This window comes from Peromyscus leucopus, chromosome 23 (assembly GCF_004664715.2).
Source record: "Peromyscus leucopus breed LL Stock chromosome 23, UCI_PerLeu_2.1, whole genome shotgun sequence".
Taxonomy (NCBI): Eukaryota; Metazoa; Chordata; class Mammalia; order Rodentia; family Cricetidae; genus Peromyscus; species Peromyscus leucopus.
This window is the reverse complement of record NC_051082.1, coordinates 11,045,998-11,065,612: the sequence shown is the minus strand read 5'-3', so window position 1 is coordinate 11,065,612 and position 19,615 is coordinate 11,045,998. Positions and strand designations below refer to the sequence as shown.

The following is a 19,615-nucleotide window of genomic DNA, read 5'->3' as shown; positions in this document are numbered from 1 at the left end:
TGTTTTCTAGCAAACTTCCTTGTAAGCCTGATAAATACTGCTGAAATACAGAGGAGGGAATCAGACACACAGTGATGATGGTGGTGGTGGTGGTGATGATGATGGTGGTGGTGATGATGATGGTGGTGGTGGTGGTGGTGGTGATGATGATGATGACGACGATGATAAGAATGTGGGAGCCTGGGAGTGTAGCTCCATGCACTTAGCAAGATCAAAGCACTAGGGTCAACCACCAGCACCCCAAAATAACTATCTAAATAAAAATATAAATTGCGTGAAGGATCTAGGCAGAGGTTTCTCCAATAAGGCACAGGAATAGAGGAAAGAGTCAACTCTGCCAACGCTCTGCGGAAGTGCAAGGCGGTCTCTCCGGGGGCTGTCACCTCACACCTGCTAAGATGGCCACTATCGAAATGACATGAGATAACAGGTGTTGGCGAGAAGGTGGAGAAAAGGGAACCCTCTCCACTGCTGGTGGGGATTCGGTTTGGCACAGTCATCATGGGAAACATGACAGAGTTCCTTCAAAAGCTAAAAATAGAGGCACTCTATGATCCAGCAGGTCCCTTGCCGGGTCTGCATCCAAACAGGATGGGATTGGAGACTGGCTTCCCCTGACCATCACTGTCCTGGTCACCAGAGTCAAGACATTGAAATGGCCTATGCCTGCAAGTGAATGGATAAAGGGAGTGAAGAGTATGTGTGCGGTAGAGTATCAATCAACCTTCGAAAAGGAAGGACTCCTCTCACTGGAGACACCATGAATGCCCCTGGAGGGTGTTATGCTAAGGGAGGGAAGCCAGACACAGGAAGATAAAATGCAGGACCTCGCTCCTAGGTAGAGTCTAAAATGGTCCAACCTCTGGCGGGAGGGAGTAGAGAGTGGTGGCGGCCATGGGCTAGAGCGAGAGGCATGGAGACAGGCTGGTCAGAGAAGAGGGAGCTCCAGATGTGCAAGAGCGGGAACGCTAGGAAGACACTGAGCAGCAGGGCATAGAGTTGATGGTGCTGCTCAGGGTGATGGAAGTGTGCAAAGGGGTGAGAACTAGATGTTCCTAGGGGAGGAGAGGGAAAGGGGACATGAAGAGAGGGGAGGGGAGGGAGAAGGAGAGAGGAAGGGGAGAGGGGAGGGAGGGGGAGAGGAGAAAGAAGAGGAGGAGAGAAGAGGAATAAAAGAAAACAGTAGTTAGGCGAGGTGGCGTGCTGAACTGTCGTATTGGGCTCTCTCGTGGTCTGTAGGTCAAAGCTTTGAGTTCTACACTTCCATACATAAACATTTTGTCAACCACGCTGCAGTAAAAATGGCAAAAGTAGGGATGGAGGAATGAGTGCCTCACAGCACCCTCTCTAGAAGGCAAGCGCCCTAAGGCAGGAGCGGCCATCCTGACGGTAAAAAAGTAGGAAGCTATCCCAGCATCCTACATGACATCCCAGATGGAGCCTCTGCAGGCAACCTCAGCTTTACAGCATCACTCATGGCTGGTTTTCTACTCACAACCTCACCCTCCCTCTTGCTCGAGATAAATGTGTTTCTGCCCCCCCTCCCCACCCTGGGGGCCGGAATCCAGACAGGAGAGTGGGGAGTCTGGGCTGCTGACACAAAGAAGTCTCAAGCCGCTTCTCTATAACCGGGCATTCAGTTGTCCTCTAGCCACAAGCAAGAGAAAGCAAGAGCACTAAGCCTTCCATAAGAAAGCCAGACGTGTGTGGTCAGGGGCTGAAAACTGACTTACAGATGAAGGAACAGAGGCAGGAACCAAAGAACTGTAACTTTGGAAGGGCACCAGCCCCACAAATCCCTTGAAATAGTTGGTTTTTCCCCCCATGTATATACTGCATTGCAGATCTTTCTTGAGGTCATTTGATTTAGTGTGTATGTGTGTGTGTGTGTGTGTGTGTGTGAGAGAGAGAGAGAGAGAGAGAGAGAAGAGAGAGAGAGAAGAGAGAGAGAGATGGGGATTCTCTATGTAGCCCAGGATGTCCTGGAACTTGCTTTATAGACCAGGCTGGCCTTGAACTCAGAGATCTGCCTGCCTCTGCCTCCCAAGCGCTGGGATTAAAGGCGTGCGCCACCACCAGCCGCTTTCATTGGGCTTTAAGAAGGGGACACTGTGGAAAGAATGATACAAGCAAGGCCAAGCAGAGGTGGAGGACAATGTTCATATATAATGTAGCCAGGCCGAGTTCCTCCAAGGACTGCCACTGGCATGGGGGCAGCAATGGGGAGGCGGGTGGTTCTGACCTGGCTACTGTGTCCTGAGATCCAAATTTCCCCATTCTGTCTGCTGAGGACAGCTCAAAATTTAGACATGTCTACCTTAGGGACCACTTCCCATTAAAAAGGCAGAGAAGCACAGGTAGCATCACTCCTGAGGGCATCACAGCCCCGAAGTGTGTCGACCCGCAAAATTAGCTAGTCCCTGGTAAGATCCCATCAACACAAGCTGAGTATCCTGAACTCCCAAGCCCAAAAGGCTCCAGGGCCGGAAGCCTTTTGAGCACTGACGAAGATCCCCAGTGGATGGAAAATTGCACACTTTTGCCATCAAAAGTGCAGGTACAAAAGCAGCAAGATAGTTCAGCAGGTAAAGGTGCTTGTCGCACATGGGTTCCATCCCCAGAACTCACAAAAAAAATAGCACCACAAAATTGTCCTCTGATCGCCACACACAAACACGCTGTGGTATGCACACACACACACACACACACACACACACACACACACACACTTACATTAATAATAACAACAATTTAAATGTAGATGTAGGGTTGGGGATGTGTCTAAATGACAGAGCACTTACTTGGCATGTGCAAAGGCCCTGGGGTCTGTCCCCAACAGACAAACAACAAACCGTAAGCAAGCCAAAGAACTGACCAGCACTGTGAAAGCTGTATATTCCCTTTAGGCTGTGTGTACAAGACATCGAGACACAAATGAATCTTCATGGGTGGCGTTGAAATCGCTTATGGACATGCAATGATCCAAAGTCCACCAAACTCCCGACTCTGAAAGGTTTCTGGGCTCAAACATTTTGGGTGAGGAACATTCAGTCTGGACAACCTATAGCAGAAAAGCCACCAGAGCTCATGGCCATTCTGTAGAAGAAAAGTAGGGAGTACCCGGGGCCTCTGCAGCTGCCTCAGATTCAATACTCATCCCTCACTCTGGAGAAGGGGTTCTTCTCTATCCCCTCGCTCTGTAGAAGGAGGTTCCTCTACCCCCTTGCTCTGGATAAGGGGGTTCCTCTACCCCCTTACTCTATAAAAGGGGGTTCCTCTACCCCCTTACTCTATAAAAGGGGTTCCTCTACCCCTCACCCTGTAGAAGGGGGTTCCTCTACCCCTCACTCTGCAGAAGGGGGTTCATCTCTACCTCCTCACTCTGTAAAGGAGGCTCCTCTCCACCTCCAGGGCATCCTTGCTCATAACGATGGCTCTGCATCTCAGTCACCTGTGTGACCCTGACAGGCCCACCTGCCATGTGACCTCAACAAGATAAGCACCACCACCCAGCACAGCCAACATGGGACATCACTGTGGCTGTGTCTTTCCGTGCGCGCCAGGCAGTTTTAAACTGCAGTATGCCCCTTGTCCCTCCACCTAGGCCAATCAGGGACATCAAGAATCTTCTAGGATAGGCAGAGTCCATGTTGGAGAAGCTATGTGTGGGTGCTCCAGTGCACTGGCAGTGAAGAGCCCACAGAAAGCTGGCAGCATCAGATGCAGATTGTGGGAGTGTACAGCCTGGGCACCCGCCTTTCCTTCCTTCATCCATAAGCCCCGCCAAGATCTGGGAATCATGAGCACATGGTCTTGCCAGCATATGCTGCAAGTATGGATCATTAGATGGATTTCGCTGAATTATACGATGCTGGAGGTACTTCAATGGCCCTGGATTCCTCTGTGGAGGAACTGAAGTCGCCCCACACCCTTCTCTCCTTTTTGCAGGCTAAAAATGCATTTCAGAGACATTGGGGGAACCCCATGTTCCACTTTACCTGGCTCAGATTGTCACATACAAAGAACAGATGGGATAAGTTAGGGAAAGGACCTCCCAGCCAGTCTGGGACAATTTGGGATTCATTTGTTTGACATCACGAGTTATTGTTTAGGTAAGTCTCACCCAAAGGCCTATGGATTGAAGACTTGGGAGGGACCTGGAGCTGGAGAAATGGCTAAGAGCATTGGCTGCTCTTCCAAGGGACCCGGGTTCCATTCCCAGCACCCACATGGCGGCTCACAACCATCTGTAACTCCAGTCCTTTTCTGGCTTCTGAGAGCATTGTATGTACGTGGTGCACAGATATACATGCAGGCAAATCATCATGCACATAAGATGTAACAGGGATGCCACTGGGTTTTGGGGTCTGCCCTTCTCAGGGATCTTGAGACCCCTCCCCTTTCCCACTTGCTACAAGGTGAGCTGATGCCTCTGCCTCACTCTCTGCCCTGGAGTCCTGCCTTGCCACAGGCCCAAAGTGAGGGTGTAAATTGACTGTGGGTTGAAATGTCTGAAACTGTCACCCAAAGTAAATGTTCCTCTTTTTAAGGCGATTGTCTCTGGTGTTTGGTTGCAAGACCAGAAAGCTGAATTACAACATTTCATTCTTGCACTGGCCCTGATCGTCTGCAATTACCCTCCCTTTCACGGGTGAGAGACAGGTGTTCAGTGGGCTAGGGGAGCCCCAGAGCTACCCAGGACTCCCCCAGTCCCAGTGCCTGTTGTCTGTACTTGATCCCTGGTTCCTCTGTGCTGGCACGTCTTTGGTATCCCAGTGCCTGGTATACAGCAAGCACTTAATAAAGGTATAAGATGAATAAGCCAACAGATCAAAACCTTTACACAAAAAATGAGTCTCTAGACCTCAGTTTCCCCTTTGCGATGAGGGGGGGCGGGGGAGGGTGGGGGAGGGCATGGAGTGGTTCTCATGGTACCACCCTGCCCCTGCTTCTCTCCAGGTCCCTCTGAGACCTTTGGAATCTATACCCTACTCTTCAAGACCGTGACTCCTCCCCAAAGCCTCCCTTGACCCAAGCCCCAGCTCCCCATCCTTCAATACCCAGGTGTTTTCAAGCTGTCTAAATATTCCACAGACACGGAAGTCAAGTTCAAGGCAGGAATGTCAGTGAGGAGCAGGGTGTGGGGTTGTCTCTGGCCACAGTGGAGTCCCAATCCTGCCTAGGGGCTGAGCTGGCATGCATGCGCAGGGGCGTGAGGTCTGCTGTCTTCTCGGCAGCAGCATCTATTCTGGATGCCAACCCCACCGCAAGCGCCAATCATTGCCTTCATTCATCTGGGAGCTGGCCTTCCTGCTTGCCTGCCTGCTTCCTTCCTTTCTTCCTTTCTTCCTTCCTTCCTTCCTTCCTTCCTTCCTTCCTTCCTTCCTTCCTTCCTCCCTCCCTCCCTCCCTCCCTCTCTTCCTTTCTTTCCTCCTCTCCCCTTCTCTCCCCTTCCCTCCCTCCCCTCCCCTTCCTCCCCTCCTGTTGACCTAGTCTCATTCTCTACCCAGTAACATCTCTGAGACCTCAGCACCGATACACAGGTGAGTCCGTGCACCCTCTAAAGTCAGCTCCCCCGTCACCACTCACCTCTCGGGACTTTGAGGAACACTGACAGTGAGAAGCTGGTGTGTGTGTGTGTGTGTGTGTGTGTGTGTGTGTGTGTGTGTGTGTGTGTGTGTGTCAGTCCCCACCTTTCTAAACAACCCGGGTGCGTGTGCACTATCACAGGAAGCTGGAAATGGACCATTTACGTGGTTTTATTTATTTATTTTTTTTTACCCCAGCTCTCCTGTATTTATTATAAGCAGTGGTGGCTCCTGTAACTGGACACCATAAATGAATACTGGAGAAGAACTAGGTCACTGCTGTGTTTGTCCAAACACAGCATCAGAAGAAAGAGAGAGTAGCGAAGCGTTCGTGTCCGGGTCTTGGCCAAGCTGGTCCAGAACCCAGCTAGCTCAGTGGAAGAGCTGTGCAGGCCTCCAGAGCAAACCCTGCCTCTCTCTCATCCCTCCTCCTCCTCCTCCTCCTCCTCCCCCCCCCCCTCATCCTCCTCCTCCTCCTCCTCCTCGGGTCAGCTGTCACCGAGTGTGTGGAGGACAGGAAACAGAATTACAAGATTAACCGTGAGCCGGCCTTTATCACAGCCCACTCCAAGAGCCACAGGCCTTGCTTGTCACTACCTACTGCAACCTGGGGGCTGGGACAACAGCCCAAAATAAATTCTGAACAAAGTTAGAACTGAGAGTCCCAGGGAGATCTCCCCCAAATCAGGGAACGTGGCCTGAGAATGGACTAGGATCCAGGTTCCCTGGAAGGCATTTCTCAAGTCATTTTTGTTGTTGTTTTGGTTTTTTTGAGATAGGGTTTCTCAGTGTAACATCTCTGGCTGTCCTGGAACTAGCTTTGTAGACCAGGCTGGCCTCGAACTCACAGAGATCCACCTGCCTCTGCCTCCCAAGTGCTGGGATTAAAGTCATGCGCCATCACCGCCCGGCCAAGTAATTCTTACAAGACCCTTAAAATGTGTAGGCTACACTTATTTGTGCCCATTTCACAAGTGGGGATATCGAGTCTCTGGAAGGTTAATTCACTTTCCCAGAGTCGCACAGCAACAGACACAGAGCAAGGGGTAACCCCAGCTTGGATTGACCTGGGAACTCTGTTTCTTCGGCCACTTTTTTTCCCCTCTGTCACTGCCCCTAAGGCCACCTGCAAAGGGCTGGATGATGACACACTTTGTCTAATGCCCCAGAAGGTCTAGCCTTCTCTCTGTCTCCCAACACGGCTCCTCAGATGACCACAAAGTGCCTATGGTTCTTAGGCTCCCACATGACAAGCAGCCATGACTAGTCTCCTCCCCCTTCCTTCCTCCCCCTCCCTTTTCCTCTTTCCCATCTGACACCTGAACAGAAAGAGACACACTCAAACCAAAACAGGGGTGATGGGGAGGGTGGGTTAGACCATCCATGCGTCCTAGCTCTCAGACACCTGTCCTTTCTCCACCTGCCTCTCTTTTCATGTATGACACCTGTTCTTAGGAGCTTCCAAACAGCAGGGTCCAGCAAGGGGAAACTAGTAAAGGAAGAAAGAGAGCTGTCGGGGAAGGGAAGGGAAAGATCAGGGACAAACTGAACACAGGTCCCAGGGCTACAAACAAGAAAAATCGAACAGTTCCAGAGTGCCTGCTTTACCATGAGCCAAGCAAACAGAGCCAGGGGGTAGCAGGGCCTGATGGGAAGGGTGTGGCCGGTCAGTGGTAAGAGGTCTGCTGGACCTCCTTCCACAGTGATAGGAACCTGAACGGTTCTCGTGTGTACCGTGATCCTGTCTGGTTGTTTTCCAAGGCTCTCTGTGGGACTGCCTGGAGAAGACTCCAGAGGAGAAAGGGGCCGCCATCAGTGTAAGTCAAGAGGCTGCCGCCATCAAGGAGGGTGATGGTTGTAGTTCAATCTGGCAGGAGACGGGTGATGAATGCTAAGATGCCTCAAGAAGAATCGGGGCCAGGAGAGGAGCCCAGCAGTAGAGCATGGACTTATCATGTGTAAGAGCCTGAATTTGGTCCTCAGCACAGAAAGAGACACACTCCTCAGGACCGGTGAGGCTGGAGAAGGAGGTTGCCCCCTGACCTCTTCAGTTCACCACCCCTTGTAGGAAGGATGGGAGAGGTAGACGATGCTAAGACCCTTTGGTGGCCTGGGCTTCTACAAGGTGGTCCAGGTTAGACCTTCACCTGTAGCTCTCAGACAGGGCTTTAGAGTGGCCATGGCGACCTCTGTAGCAAAGTCTCCACCAGCGTGGGATGTGACTCTGAAGTGGCTGGCTGGGGACTCAGGTAGTTGTATCCATCTCTGCTTAGATGGGATTTTTGTTGGCACAGGCTCCTCTGGACCTAGGACTACAGCAAGTGCCGATTTAAAACTGCATTTTGAGAATATTGAATTTAAATATTCCTGAGGCTGGAGAGATGGCTCAGCAGTTAAGAGCACCTGCTGCTCTTCCAGAGGACCTGGGTTTGATTGCCAGCACCCACATGGCAGCTCACAACCATCTGTAACTCCAGTTCCAAGGGATCTGACACCCTCTTCTGACCTCCATAGGCACTGAATGTACATAGTACATAGACATATATGCAGGGAAAATATCCATACAAAAAAATATTTTTTAAATTAAATTAGTTTCACAGCACACGGTTCTTAGCCCAGTGTTTAGACTCCAAGACCATGGGGTCTCCACCCCTCTCTCTGTGTTTGGTCCTTCACCCTTCTTTGAATGACCATGTCTCGAAGCTAACTGACTTTCCCTTTCCTTCTCTTCCAGGGTGTCATCCATGATTTCATTTTATTCTGAATCACTAAACACATTGAGAAGGAAAGAGAGACAGAGAGAAAGAGAGTATGTGTATATCTGTGTGTGTGTGTGTGTATGCATGCATGTGTGTCTGTGTGCTTGTGTGTGTGTTCACACACACACACACACACACACACACACACACACATTTGATCAAGGGGATCGAGATGTGATTTCTAATTCTCTTGCCCTGCTGCAGGTCGAGCTGGAAGTTGAGAGAATAATCGACAAACTGCCTTGCTAGTTCACTCACTTCAATCAGACCCCAATTCCCTCTCTCCGCTTGTTCCCACCCTTTCTATTTGTCATTTCAGCGACTGCGACCACAGGATATGTAAAACTAGCAATTGATTTTTAGCACTGGCTGCCAACTCGCACCCCACCCCCCACCCCCCCCCCCCCGAGGTGCCCTGGACACCACCTGGTGTCAAGTTGGTCTGTGTTTCACCACGCCCCCCCTCCCAGGAAATGGAATTGTTCACTTCTCCGTCATTTATGGAAAGCTGTTGCCGAAAGAACAGCCTTCATCAGCTGAGATGAATGAGAGGAGAAGGGAAAGGTTTTCATAACAGGGGAGGGACACACGGAAGGGGAGGCACACAGTATTGGGTCCCTGGCCAGCTGGATTCTAGTCTCCCACCCAGACGTTCACACTGCAGGCTGCATGAAAGCATCCATCCAGATCGTAAAGGTGATCAGAAAAGGGGGCAGGGCCCCCGAGGGGAGATGGCTCATTCCATAATGTGCCTGCCTCACAAGTGTGAGGACCTGAGTTCAGATCCCCAGAACCCATGGCAAAATCCAGGCGCGGTGAGGCTGGTCTGCAGCCCCAGTTGTGGGGAGGTGGACACAGGAGGATCCCCGGAGCTCCATGGCCAGCCAGCTTGGCTGAATCAGGGAGCCCAGGTTCAGTGAGAGACTCTGTCTCCAAAAAATAAAAATAATAAGATAGAGGAGGGATTGAGGAAGGTACCTGTGTTGACCTTTAACTTACAGGGAGAGAGACAGACAGACAGACAGGGACAGAGAGAAGGGAATAAGAGATCTCTTTCTCGGTCGGATGGCAGCAATGCTGGGGGGGGGGTTGTGGGGTGCATCTTGGCCCGATTTCTTACCTTTGCATCCGGGACATCCTGTGCAGTTCCATGTCATCGCTGCCCCGAAAGCCTTTGGCGAAGGGGTTGTTCTCGATCTTCAGCTGTGTAATCTGAGAGGAGGAGGAGGAGAAAGGGGAATAAGTTGGTTCACATTTGATTACCACACAGGAGGACCTCGGGACAAGTGCGCATAACAAACGTTATGGAAAAGAGGCTCCGGACACAATACAGCCTGTCACAGTGACGGCACTCCCCATCACAGTGACTCTCCATCAGAGTGGAGGCTCTGAAAAATGTCCTAGGTCAGACGGTTGTGAAAAGGAAGGGGGAAACCTGCATTTGGTTTACTCATTAATTGGAGTCATATTCTGCATCGTGTGTGTGTGTGTGTGTGTGTGTGTGTGTGTGTGTGTGTGTGTGAGAGAGAGAGAGAGAGAGAGAGAGAGAGAGAAAGAGAGAGAGAGAGAGAGAGAGAGAGAGAGAGAGAGAGCGCACATACATGCACATGTGTGTGTTGAGCATTTTGCACTTCAAAGGAAAAGGAAGCCTCAACATTTGGCTCTTCTTCCTTAGGAAGCCCTGAGTGTTGACGTGGTGACTGCATATCCCGCACAATGTGGTAATCTCCCGATCGCAGAAAACACATCTTGATCATTGCTTTCAAAGGTCCGGTCATGCCCCATTTCACCATTTTGCAGACAGCATTGACTAGCCCAGGTGTCAAACACTGCCCAGGACGATAAACACCAACATCTGAGCCTCCCGCAGATGGTAGCCGTCCCGTGGCTTCGACCCTCTGTGGTTTTTCTAGGCAAGGAAGTGGGAACTCTGTGTCACAACCCTGAAGCAGAACTGTGTGTTTTCTCATGTTTTGGTTCAAGGCCCAACACTTTAATGTAAGCCATCAACGCATATTATATTAGCGTCAATGGAATAGTGGATCCAGGTGGCAGACCTCCTCCATATGGAATTTGCTAACAAGTGTTTCCTAAAAGTTGTGTGTGAGTTTAACTGTCACACGGAATCACATGACAGACACCAGGGCATTATAACTACCATCGGCAGCTCAGGGCTCCCCTTTGGGGCCACAGCCACATCTAAGAGCGTCCATACACTGCTTCGCTTCAATTGGGGTCTGTTTTGTTTTCTTTACATGCATGTGTGAGTATAGGTGCCTGTGTGCGTGCATGCATGTTCGCATGTTTAGGAGCATACATATGAGGGCCCAAAGTTGACACTAGGCTTCTTCCTGGGTCTTTCTCCACCTTATCTGGTGTGGCAGAATCTCTTCCCATGAGTCCAGAACTTGCAGATTCAACTAGCCTAGTTATCCAGCTGCCCCGAGGTTCCTCCCGTCTCCACCTCCAGAATAGTGTGGTTATAGGTGCCCCAGCTGTGACATCTCAGCATTTGTGTGGCTGCTAGTGATCCGAACTCCAGACCTCAGGTGTGTGCCACAAGGTACTTTGTCTGCCAGGTCAGCTCCCATTTAAGATTTTTTTTTAATTTGATTTACTTTTGTTTTTCTGAAACAGGGCCTCGCTATGTAGCCCAGGCTGGCCTCTAGCCTAAGGTAATTCTAAGTGCTAGGATTATAGGATTACAAGTATGAGCCCCCACTTCTATATCAACTCCCTTTCTATTCAAAATTATTTTACTCAGAAATATTGTCCTCACGACTCCACATGACAAAGGAGAATCCAGGTGTGCCAGAGTTACTTGGTGTTCAATAAAAAAAAAGATGACAAACTCTCTTTTGACATCCACAGGAAGCTCTGAAACCAAAGCCTGCCTTCTAGTTTGAAGGAGAAAATCGATGCCAGTAGAGAAGATTCTAGAACGAACTAGTCCCGAACTAAAACTCTCTCGTGGAGAACTAGAGTGTTCATGGATGGGATTGATTGGGGGTTGGGTGGGGAGCAAAGAAGCTGCAGAAATGGATCTAATTAATAAAAAATGGGGCAGAGGGGCTGGGCATAGTGGCGCACGCCTTTAACCCCAGCACTCAGGAGGTAGAAGCAGGCAGATCTCTGTGAGTTCTAGGCCAGCCTGGTCTACAAATCAAGTTCCAAGACAGCCAAGGATATTTCACAGAGAAACCCTGTCTTGAAAAATCATAAACACACACACACACACACACACACACACACCCCAAAATGAATAAACAAAAAAAAAAACATAACAAAACCAAAACCAAGGAAGGGAACATGTGCATGTATGAAATATTTAAAAATCAACCATTATTTTTAAAAAAGATTTACCTTATTTTAAATTATGTGTATCTCTGTGTGTTGTGTGTTTGTGCATGTGGGTGCAGATTCCTGCAGAGGCCAGAAGAGGGCATTGGATCCCCTGGAGCTAAAGTTATAGGTGGTTGTGAGCCACCTGATGCAGGTGCTGGGAACCAAACTCAAGTCCTCTGAAAGAGAGGTATGTGCTCTTACCAACTGGGCCGTCTTCTCAGGCCCTGTTTATTATTATTATTATTATTATTATTATTATTATTATTATTAATGTATGTGTATATGTAACTGTGTGTATGCCACAGCACATACTGAGGTCAGAGGAGGGTCTCATGGAAGTGGTTTCTCTCTTTCTGCCTTTACACGAGTTCTGGGAATTGAACTCAGGTCCCCAAGCTTGCTCAGTGGGTACATTGCAAGCTAGGCCATCTCACTGGCCCTAAGAGAAGTTATTAAATTTATCATAAAATTATTTAAGTGTAGGGGGGTGGTGATACATTGCTGTGGAAGACAAAGGACAATTTGTGGGAGTCAGTGTTCGCCTTCCACCCATGTGGGTCCCAGGGATTCAACTCGGCTCATTAGGCTTGGGGAGGCAAGGTTCATTTTCTGAAGTGTGTGCACGGCTGAGTGAATGAGACAGTTCTCAGTGTTTGAATTAGATGGACACAGAGAGAGACTCAATCCCATCCATGAACACTCTAGTTCTCCATGAGAGAGTTTTAGTTCGGGACTAGTTCGTTCTAGAAACTTCTCTACTGGCATTGATTTTCTCCTTAAAACCAAAAGGCAGGCTTTGGTTTCAGAACTTCCTGTGGATGTCAAAAGAGAGTTTGTCATCTACTTATTGAACACCAAGTAACTCTGGCATGCCTGGATTCTCCTGGATTCTAGCCTCTAACTCTTGATCCTCCTGCCTCAGCCTCCTGGGTGCTGCCCTCACAGGCCTTCATATTGTGCCTGTCGCTTTCTGATTTTGTCTTGACCCTTCAGTGTGAGCCAGAGTCTAAAAATCATTTCAGAAAATCGTCTTTGAAATGCGTGCTTCTGAATTCAGAGGTCTGCCTGTCCTTCTAAGACTTTGTCAAAAAGCACAATCCAATGAAGGACAAACTTTTTAAAATGAATTTGCAAAGATTAACTGAAAACTTGATCACATAAAGCCATGTGTGCTGACACATACCTATAATCTCAGCATTTTGAAGGCTGAGGCAGGAAGATCAAGAGTTTGGGGATAGTCTGGGCTACAGAGCAAGACCCTGTAATAATAATGATGATGATGATGATGATGATGATGATGATGATAATAATAATAAATAATTTGGACTGGAATGCAGTTTAGTTACATATGCAGTTTAGTTAGCATATGCCTAGCATATAGAAAGTCCTAGGTCCAAGTGCAGAAACATAAATAAAACACAGGGCACACGCCTGTGATTGCATCACTCAGGCAGTGGAGGCAGGAGGATTAAAAGTTCAAGGTCATTGACTATATATATATACACTGAGTTCAAAGCCAGCTTGGGCTACATGAGACTCTATTATAAACAAAATAACAATAACTAGGTCATTTTAACAGGATGGAATAATTCTCAGTCAAGTCGTTCCCACCCCTCCCCCCACCCCAGTCCCTGAAGCTGGGTCCTGCCAGTCACTGTAACACTGAGGACAAATAAGGCTGTGAACCCGGGGCTACATCAGAGCCCAGAACACCACCGTCCCACTAAGAACTCGGGACCCAAAAACTAGTCAAAGGAAAAAATGAAAAACGTGGGCTTTCTTTTGTCTAAAAAAAAAAAATTAATAATAAAAGCTTTTTGCTGGGCTGGAGAAATGGCTCAGCAATTAAGAGCATTGGCTGATCTTCCAGAGGACCCAGGTTTGATTCCCAGCACCCATATGGTGGCTCACTCCACCTGTAACTACAGTTCCCCGGTATCTGATGCCTTATTCTGGCCCCCGTGGGCAACGGGCACACACATATGCACAGACGTACATGCAGACATAATATTCAAACACTCATTTTTCAAAAAGTCAAAAACAGCTAACACACACACAATAGTTTTTTTGCTCACATTGATTCTTTCTATGTCACCTCAGGTCACTCACAATCTCATTATTCCTTAATTTGTACAAAACTATGACAGCAGCCAGGCATGGTGGTTCATAACCTGTAATCCCACCATGCACAAGACTGAAGCAGAAAGGTCATGAGTTTGAGGCCCCTACTGAGACTGTTTAATAACAAAACAAGGCCGGGTGTTGGTGACACACACCTTTAATCCCAGCACTCGGGAGGCAGAGCCAGGTGGATCTCTGTGAGTTTGAGGTCAGCCTATGCTACAGAGTGAGTTCCAGGACAGGCTCCAAAGCTACACAGAGAAACCCTGTCTCAAACAAACAAACAAACAAACAAACAAAAACAAAACTCATTGCATAGGATAAAAGAAATAGTTATTGATACACTTAGACATATTGGTTTTGAGTATGTCCTTTAGGCGGTGCTGGGAACAGAACCCAGGGCCTTGCACACACTGGTCTGTTGCTCAGTGCTGCACCACACTCCAGCTGCCTTTCTTGTAGGGACTGCATAGACTCCTCCAGGATATATGCATTGCTAGGGAAGATTGGGGTGATAGGTCAGGGGTTGATGGCCTCTAGCACGGGATCTAGGGGTGCAGAGACAGCGGGATCCCCAGGAACTTACTGGCTAGCCAGTCTAGCCAATTATTAAGCTTTTGGATTCAGTGAGAGGCCCTGTCTCGGAGAGAAGGCGGGGCCAGTGAGGTGGTTCGGGGCCAGTGAGGTGGTTTAGCTGGTAAAGGTGCTTGTCACCAAGCCGGGCAACCTGAGCTCTAGCCCTAGGACCAATAGGAGGGAAGGAGAGAATTGACCCCCTCAAGTTATCATCTCCACTTGTGTGCATAGTGCACACACACACACACACACACGCACGCACGCACGCACGCACGCACGCACGCACATGCACGCACGCACCACAGACAAACATCCACATATGTGTACACACACCACACACACATGCACACACCCACACACCACAGGCATATACAACACACATAGGCACACACACACACACACACACACACACACACCCACACGTGTGCACACACTCAGAATCATCCTCGAGAAATCCTTCTAGACAGACTCTGTGGTGAAACACATCTAAATTTTGCACACGGCCTCCTACACTATAAACCAGTCTATAAACTGTAGGCTGCACGTCAGCTTATGAGCCCCCAAATCCACACACCTGGAAGCCCTGCACCTACCCAAATGCTCCAGGGAAACCTACTTCTATTGACCATACAAATGCACTCCCTTCCAAAATCAGCCTAAAACCGGATATCCGGGAAAGGAGAGAGTGGGGGTGGGGCAAATATAAATGCCCGCTCCAACTGGTGAGACAGCAGTTGTAAAAATTAATGAAAATAATTGTTGCAAATTCTTGCTTTTGGAGGGAAAAAAAAAAAAAACCAGCTCACAAGAGCCAAAAAAAATCTTAATTATGTCTCTCTATTAGGGGCTTCATTTCCTGGTCCAGACCAGAAAGCTCGTACCTCATAAATATGGACTCCATACACAAGGACTTAAGCTGAAAGAAAGTGCCTTGGAATGGAAAAGTCAGTTAATGTTGGGGGATACGCATGCTTGCATACACAGCCATTGTAGTAAGAGCCGGGAAATGAAATGCCCGAGTGACTTGTGTTTAACACCTACATATTTCTAGGCAGTGTGCTGGGGGCTGCTGACAACCGCGGAGAGAACCCAAACAAAAATGTGTCCGACCCCCCCCCCCCCCCCCCCCCGAGTGAACGCCGTGGCTGGGGAAGAGTCGAGTTTTTAAATATCTTTTTTTTTTTTTTTTTTTTTTTTTTTTCCTTTTTCAGGCTGTCAAACATCTGGGGAAATAACTCCCAAATCCAGCGTATGATCACAGCTGGGCTGAAGAAATACAGCTCGCCATTGAGAGTCCTGTGCTGAAAGGGTGTGCAGGTGCCTTACTGCCCAAGAAAGGAACCCTACCACATACTCATCCTTACCTGGCACCTGGCTGGCCTGGAGAAAGCATCCTAGGGACACTGAGATCTTTGAACCCCTCCCTAAACAGCGGCTTGCATTCCTCAGGTATTCCTGGCTGTCCACTCACCCAGAAGATCCCCTCCCAAGTTCTGTCATTCAAAACAACACAAGTAAGTTCTTGACTGACCATGATCACAAGGACCAGCATTTGGGGTTATTTTTTTTTCAACCACAATAACAGACCTAATTTTAAAATAACAGTCATTCAGACTTTAATATAACCAGGGAGTGACAGTGAGCAGGCAAAGAGCTCCTCCCTCCCTCCCCCCAAAAAAAAAATTGAAAATTTTGAACAGAGCTGACCCGCAAACAAACTGACCAGTGGCTAGAACCACACCATTACCTCATCATGACGCTTTCGCCATCCCCAGGGATTATTTTGTGATTATCTTACGTAATCCTCCCAAGGACCTCATGAAGTGGATGCTGTTGCGATTCCCATTTTATAGATGGGACACTGAGTCAGATTCTGCCTTTGGGTCTGAGCACTCTGCCCCTCCCCCCTTCCCCGGTCCACCCCTTAATCCACAGGGTGTTAACATCTCAGCTGGTTTACCCATGCCCTCAGCCTTCTCAACACCCATTCCAGCTGGGACAATAAAGCCTGAGACGCTGTCCACAAATCATAAGAAACCATGGCCCAGTTATTTCAGTCACACATCGTATATCCACCGGAGGAATGTTTTCTAGGGTCTTGAACTTGAATGGGAAGTGTATCACTTTTGGGCTCTTCACAAAGAAAATGAACGACTTTGGGACTCCACAGGTAAGAAGTAGGGAAGATCCTGTGGAAGATGAGGGGGTGGGGCAGAAACTTGTCTCCTGTGAACCCCCCTCTTCGATGTGTCCAAAACCTCTCCACCTGCCTAAAAAGGCCTCCATGTGTGGTTCAACTGGGGTCCCACACCCATCTAATACAGGAAGCAATTCCTGGGAGTTTCTGTGCGGTCATCAAACACACACCCAAAAGCGTGGCTGGAGACCCACACTGGCAGATCTTTAGACTGTGCTCAAAACTCATACATGAGCCAGCAAAATGGTTCAGCAGGTAAGGGTGCCTGGCTCCAAGCATCAAGACCTGAGTTCAAATCCCGGGACTTAGGAAAAATAAATAAACAACCAAACTCTCACAAGTTGTCCTCTGACCTGGACAAACAAACCATAGCACATGTATAACCACTGCCCCCCACGCCGAGATACACACACACACAGAAATACGACAGTATTGGGGGTCTATCAACATGTCACACGTGACATAGCAATCTTCAAGAGGCCAGAAATGCAGCTCAGTGGCAGGATGTACGCTTAGCAATGCTTGCATCTGTGAGTTCAAACACCACCATGCTCAAAAACAAAAAGTGCATACTGTATGAAGTTAAAAACAGAAATGGGAGGGAAAGAAGGGACATGAATGTTCACAAATTGCACACAGTGCAGGTGTCATAATCTCATCGTGACGGAACTCAGACCACGCCACGGATCCAGGGACCCACTTTTTTAAAGGTCATTTTATACAAACACACACACACACACACACACACACACACACACACACACACACACGCTACCCTTCCTCTAGGAACCTAGGCTTGCCTGAGTGGGAGGTGGCTGAGGTATCTGTGGCCCTGTGGACGGTCTGGGAACCTTTAAGCACAGAAGGGTTGGGTTTGCAGAGTCACCGAGGGAGGGAGCCCATCTCTGGAAGTGCAACTCAGGGTAAACTTAGTTTTGCAGCTGACCTCACCATTTTTCCCTTGGTGGGGTCAGCTCTGTTCTTTTCCTTTTAAGAAGTAATTGTGTCGGGGAGGGGGCAGGGGTTTCTTCTGGGGCAAGGGAAGGAAGCTCTCCCTAGATCTGGAAGGGATCATCCATCACAGTGCTGGGCCACTTACAGTCTGGATTCAGAGACTACCCTCAGTGGGTTGTAACAGGATTGATTGGTTGAGGCATTATCTACCACCCCAGCCAGCACCAGACTGACCGCCACTGGACGACCCGGAACTAAACCTGCCTATGACCTTTCTATGGCCTGCCCTGCCAGCCTCACAACCTATAGCTAACTTCACCCAGATTGGGGGAGGGCTCCACGAGGAGTCGCTTCACTGAGCTCACATGGAATGAAACACACACACACACACACACACACACACACACACACACACACACACACACGTGCGTTAGCCTTGGCTATACCACCTGCCCCATTGCCACTTGAGGGGCCTCTAAAAACCGGGACACTGGTCTCTCAAAGGAAAAGGCAATGCTCTCCAAGGGTAGCATTAGCCATGCACCTTTATTCCCACCCTTTCTGTAGGCTGAGAGAGATCCTCCCCCACCGTGAATATAACGCGAACAGCTTCAACTCGACCCCTGCCCAGGTCCCTGGAGGAGAACAGAAGCTGAGGCTGCCGGACTGTGGACCCACCCTCCGTCTTGAAAGGACTGCATTCCGGTGAAGACCTAGCGCATGCGTCCAGCGGGCCCCCAGGCTGCCGGCTCCCAGCTCCCAGAGACTGGGGCTTACCTTGTGATTCTGGTACGAAGTCACGGCGATAAACGCGGTCTCCGGAAAGACGTGGGTGCAGAACGCAGTATTCTTTGAACCAAATCCATTATTTTCGTCTGCTTTCACGATGTGTAATCGGGGCTGGTATTTGTGCATGGAGTTCAGGATAATCTAAAAAATAACAGAGAAAATGAGATTGTCAGAAGAAAAAAAAAATCAAAACTCCCTTTGTTTCCAGCTAGATCCTTACTCCTCCCCCTCCTGACTGCCAATTAGCTTTATTATATAGGCTCTCAGAAAGAAAAAAAAAAATAGTCTTTTTTTTTCTCTCGTCTGTTTTGAAAAGGGGCCAGTGATTTCATTTAAAAGAAACATTTCAAAAATGACAATTTCCACATAAGAAAGTCAAGGTAATATTCCAGGAACCTACCCAAAGCACACAAGGCAGTAAATCAGAATTCTTAATAAAGTTTGCTTAATAAATTAACTCTGTGTATAAGGGCACTTCCCGCCCCCAACGGGAGCCTGGCAAGTCTGGAGGCGGGAACCGGTGGGGGTTGGGAAACCCGCCGGACATCAATGGGGCCTCGAGGGACAGGAAGAACAGCGTATGTGCATGCATACAAAGTCATGGCACACACCGGCTCTCCTCGAACTCCACTCCTGAGGAAGGCCAAGGGCTGATGAAACTCCAGCCAGACCAACCTCAAACCTAGGTCCTTTGTTTTGAAACATGAAAAGGAGGAGGAGGAGGAGGAGGAGGAGAGGAGGAGGAGAGAGAGAGAGAGAGAGAGAGAGAGAGAGAGAGAGAGAGAGAGAGAGAGAGAGAGAACTCTGTTTATAGGTGAGAACTGAGTCTGGCTTCCTAAACAGTGAGATGGGAAGTAAGTGCCCCCCTGCAGTCAACCCCACTGAGGCAGCGAATGGTTGACCTGGAGGTTTCCTTTCTTTTACATTTGGGACTCAAAGACAGATCTCTACCTCTGCTGGGAAGGGGGTTGTGTTTTTTCTCCATTCCTAGGGTACTCCGAGTGAGGCTTTCTCCTTCGGATGTGGTGGTTACTGCTACAACCATATTACTATTATTAGGAGATGGAGATGGAGGATCCCTGGTTGCACATTCTGGCTCGAGTCAGGACAGCTGCATAAGCATTCATAGTAATAAAACCAGGTTTGCCATCCAGATGACGCCCATATTTTGATGCCGAGGGGGAGGGAGGGTGATTGTTTAATAGTCACCAAAACTTCTCTAATGCAACAGCCCACATTTACCCATTCCCCGAACCTGGCCTGCTTTTCCCACAGTGCTGGGATTC

The 19,615-nt window shown here is 48.9% G+C and overlaps 1 protein-coding gene across 3 annotated transcripts in view; it reads right to left on the bottom strand.

Annotated features, from left to right (window-relative positions):
* Window positions 1-19,615, bottom strand: part of Tbx5 (T-box transcription factor 5) — a 51,569-nt gene that overhangs the window by 19,592 nt on the left and 12,362 nt on the right. For all 3 annotated transcript variants that reach the window (XM_028878790.2, XM_028878792.2, XM_028878793.2), the window contains 2 exons: window positions 18,318-18,470; window positions 9,468-9,559 (listed from right to left, as the gene is read on the bottom strand). In XM_028878790.2, coding sequence (XP_028734623.1) covers window positions 9,468-9,559; window positions 18,318-18,470 — 245 coding nt within the window. The remainder of the gene's footprint in view (window positions 1-9,467; window positions 9,560-18,317; window positions 18,471-19,615) is intronic.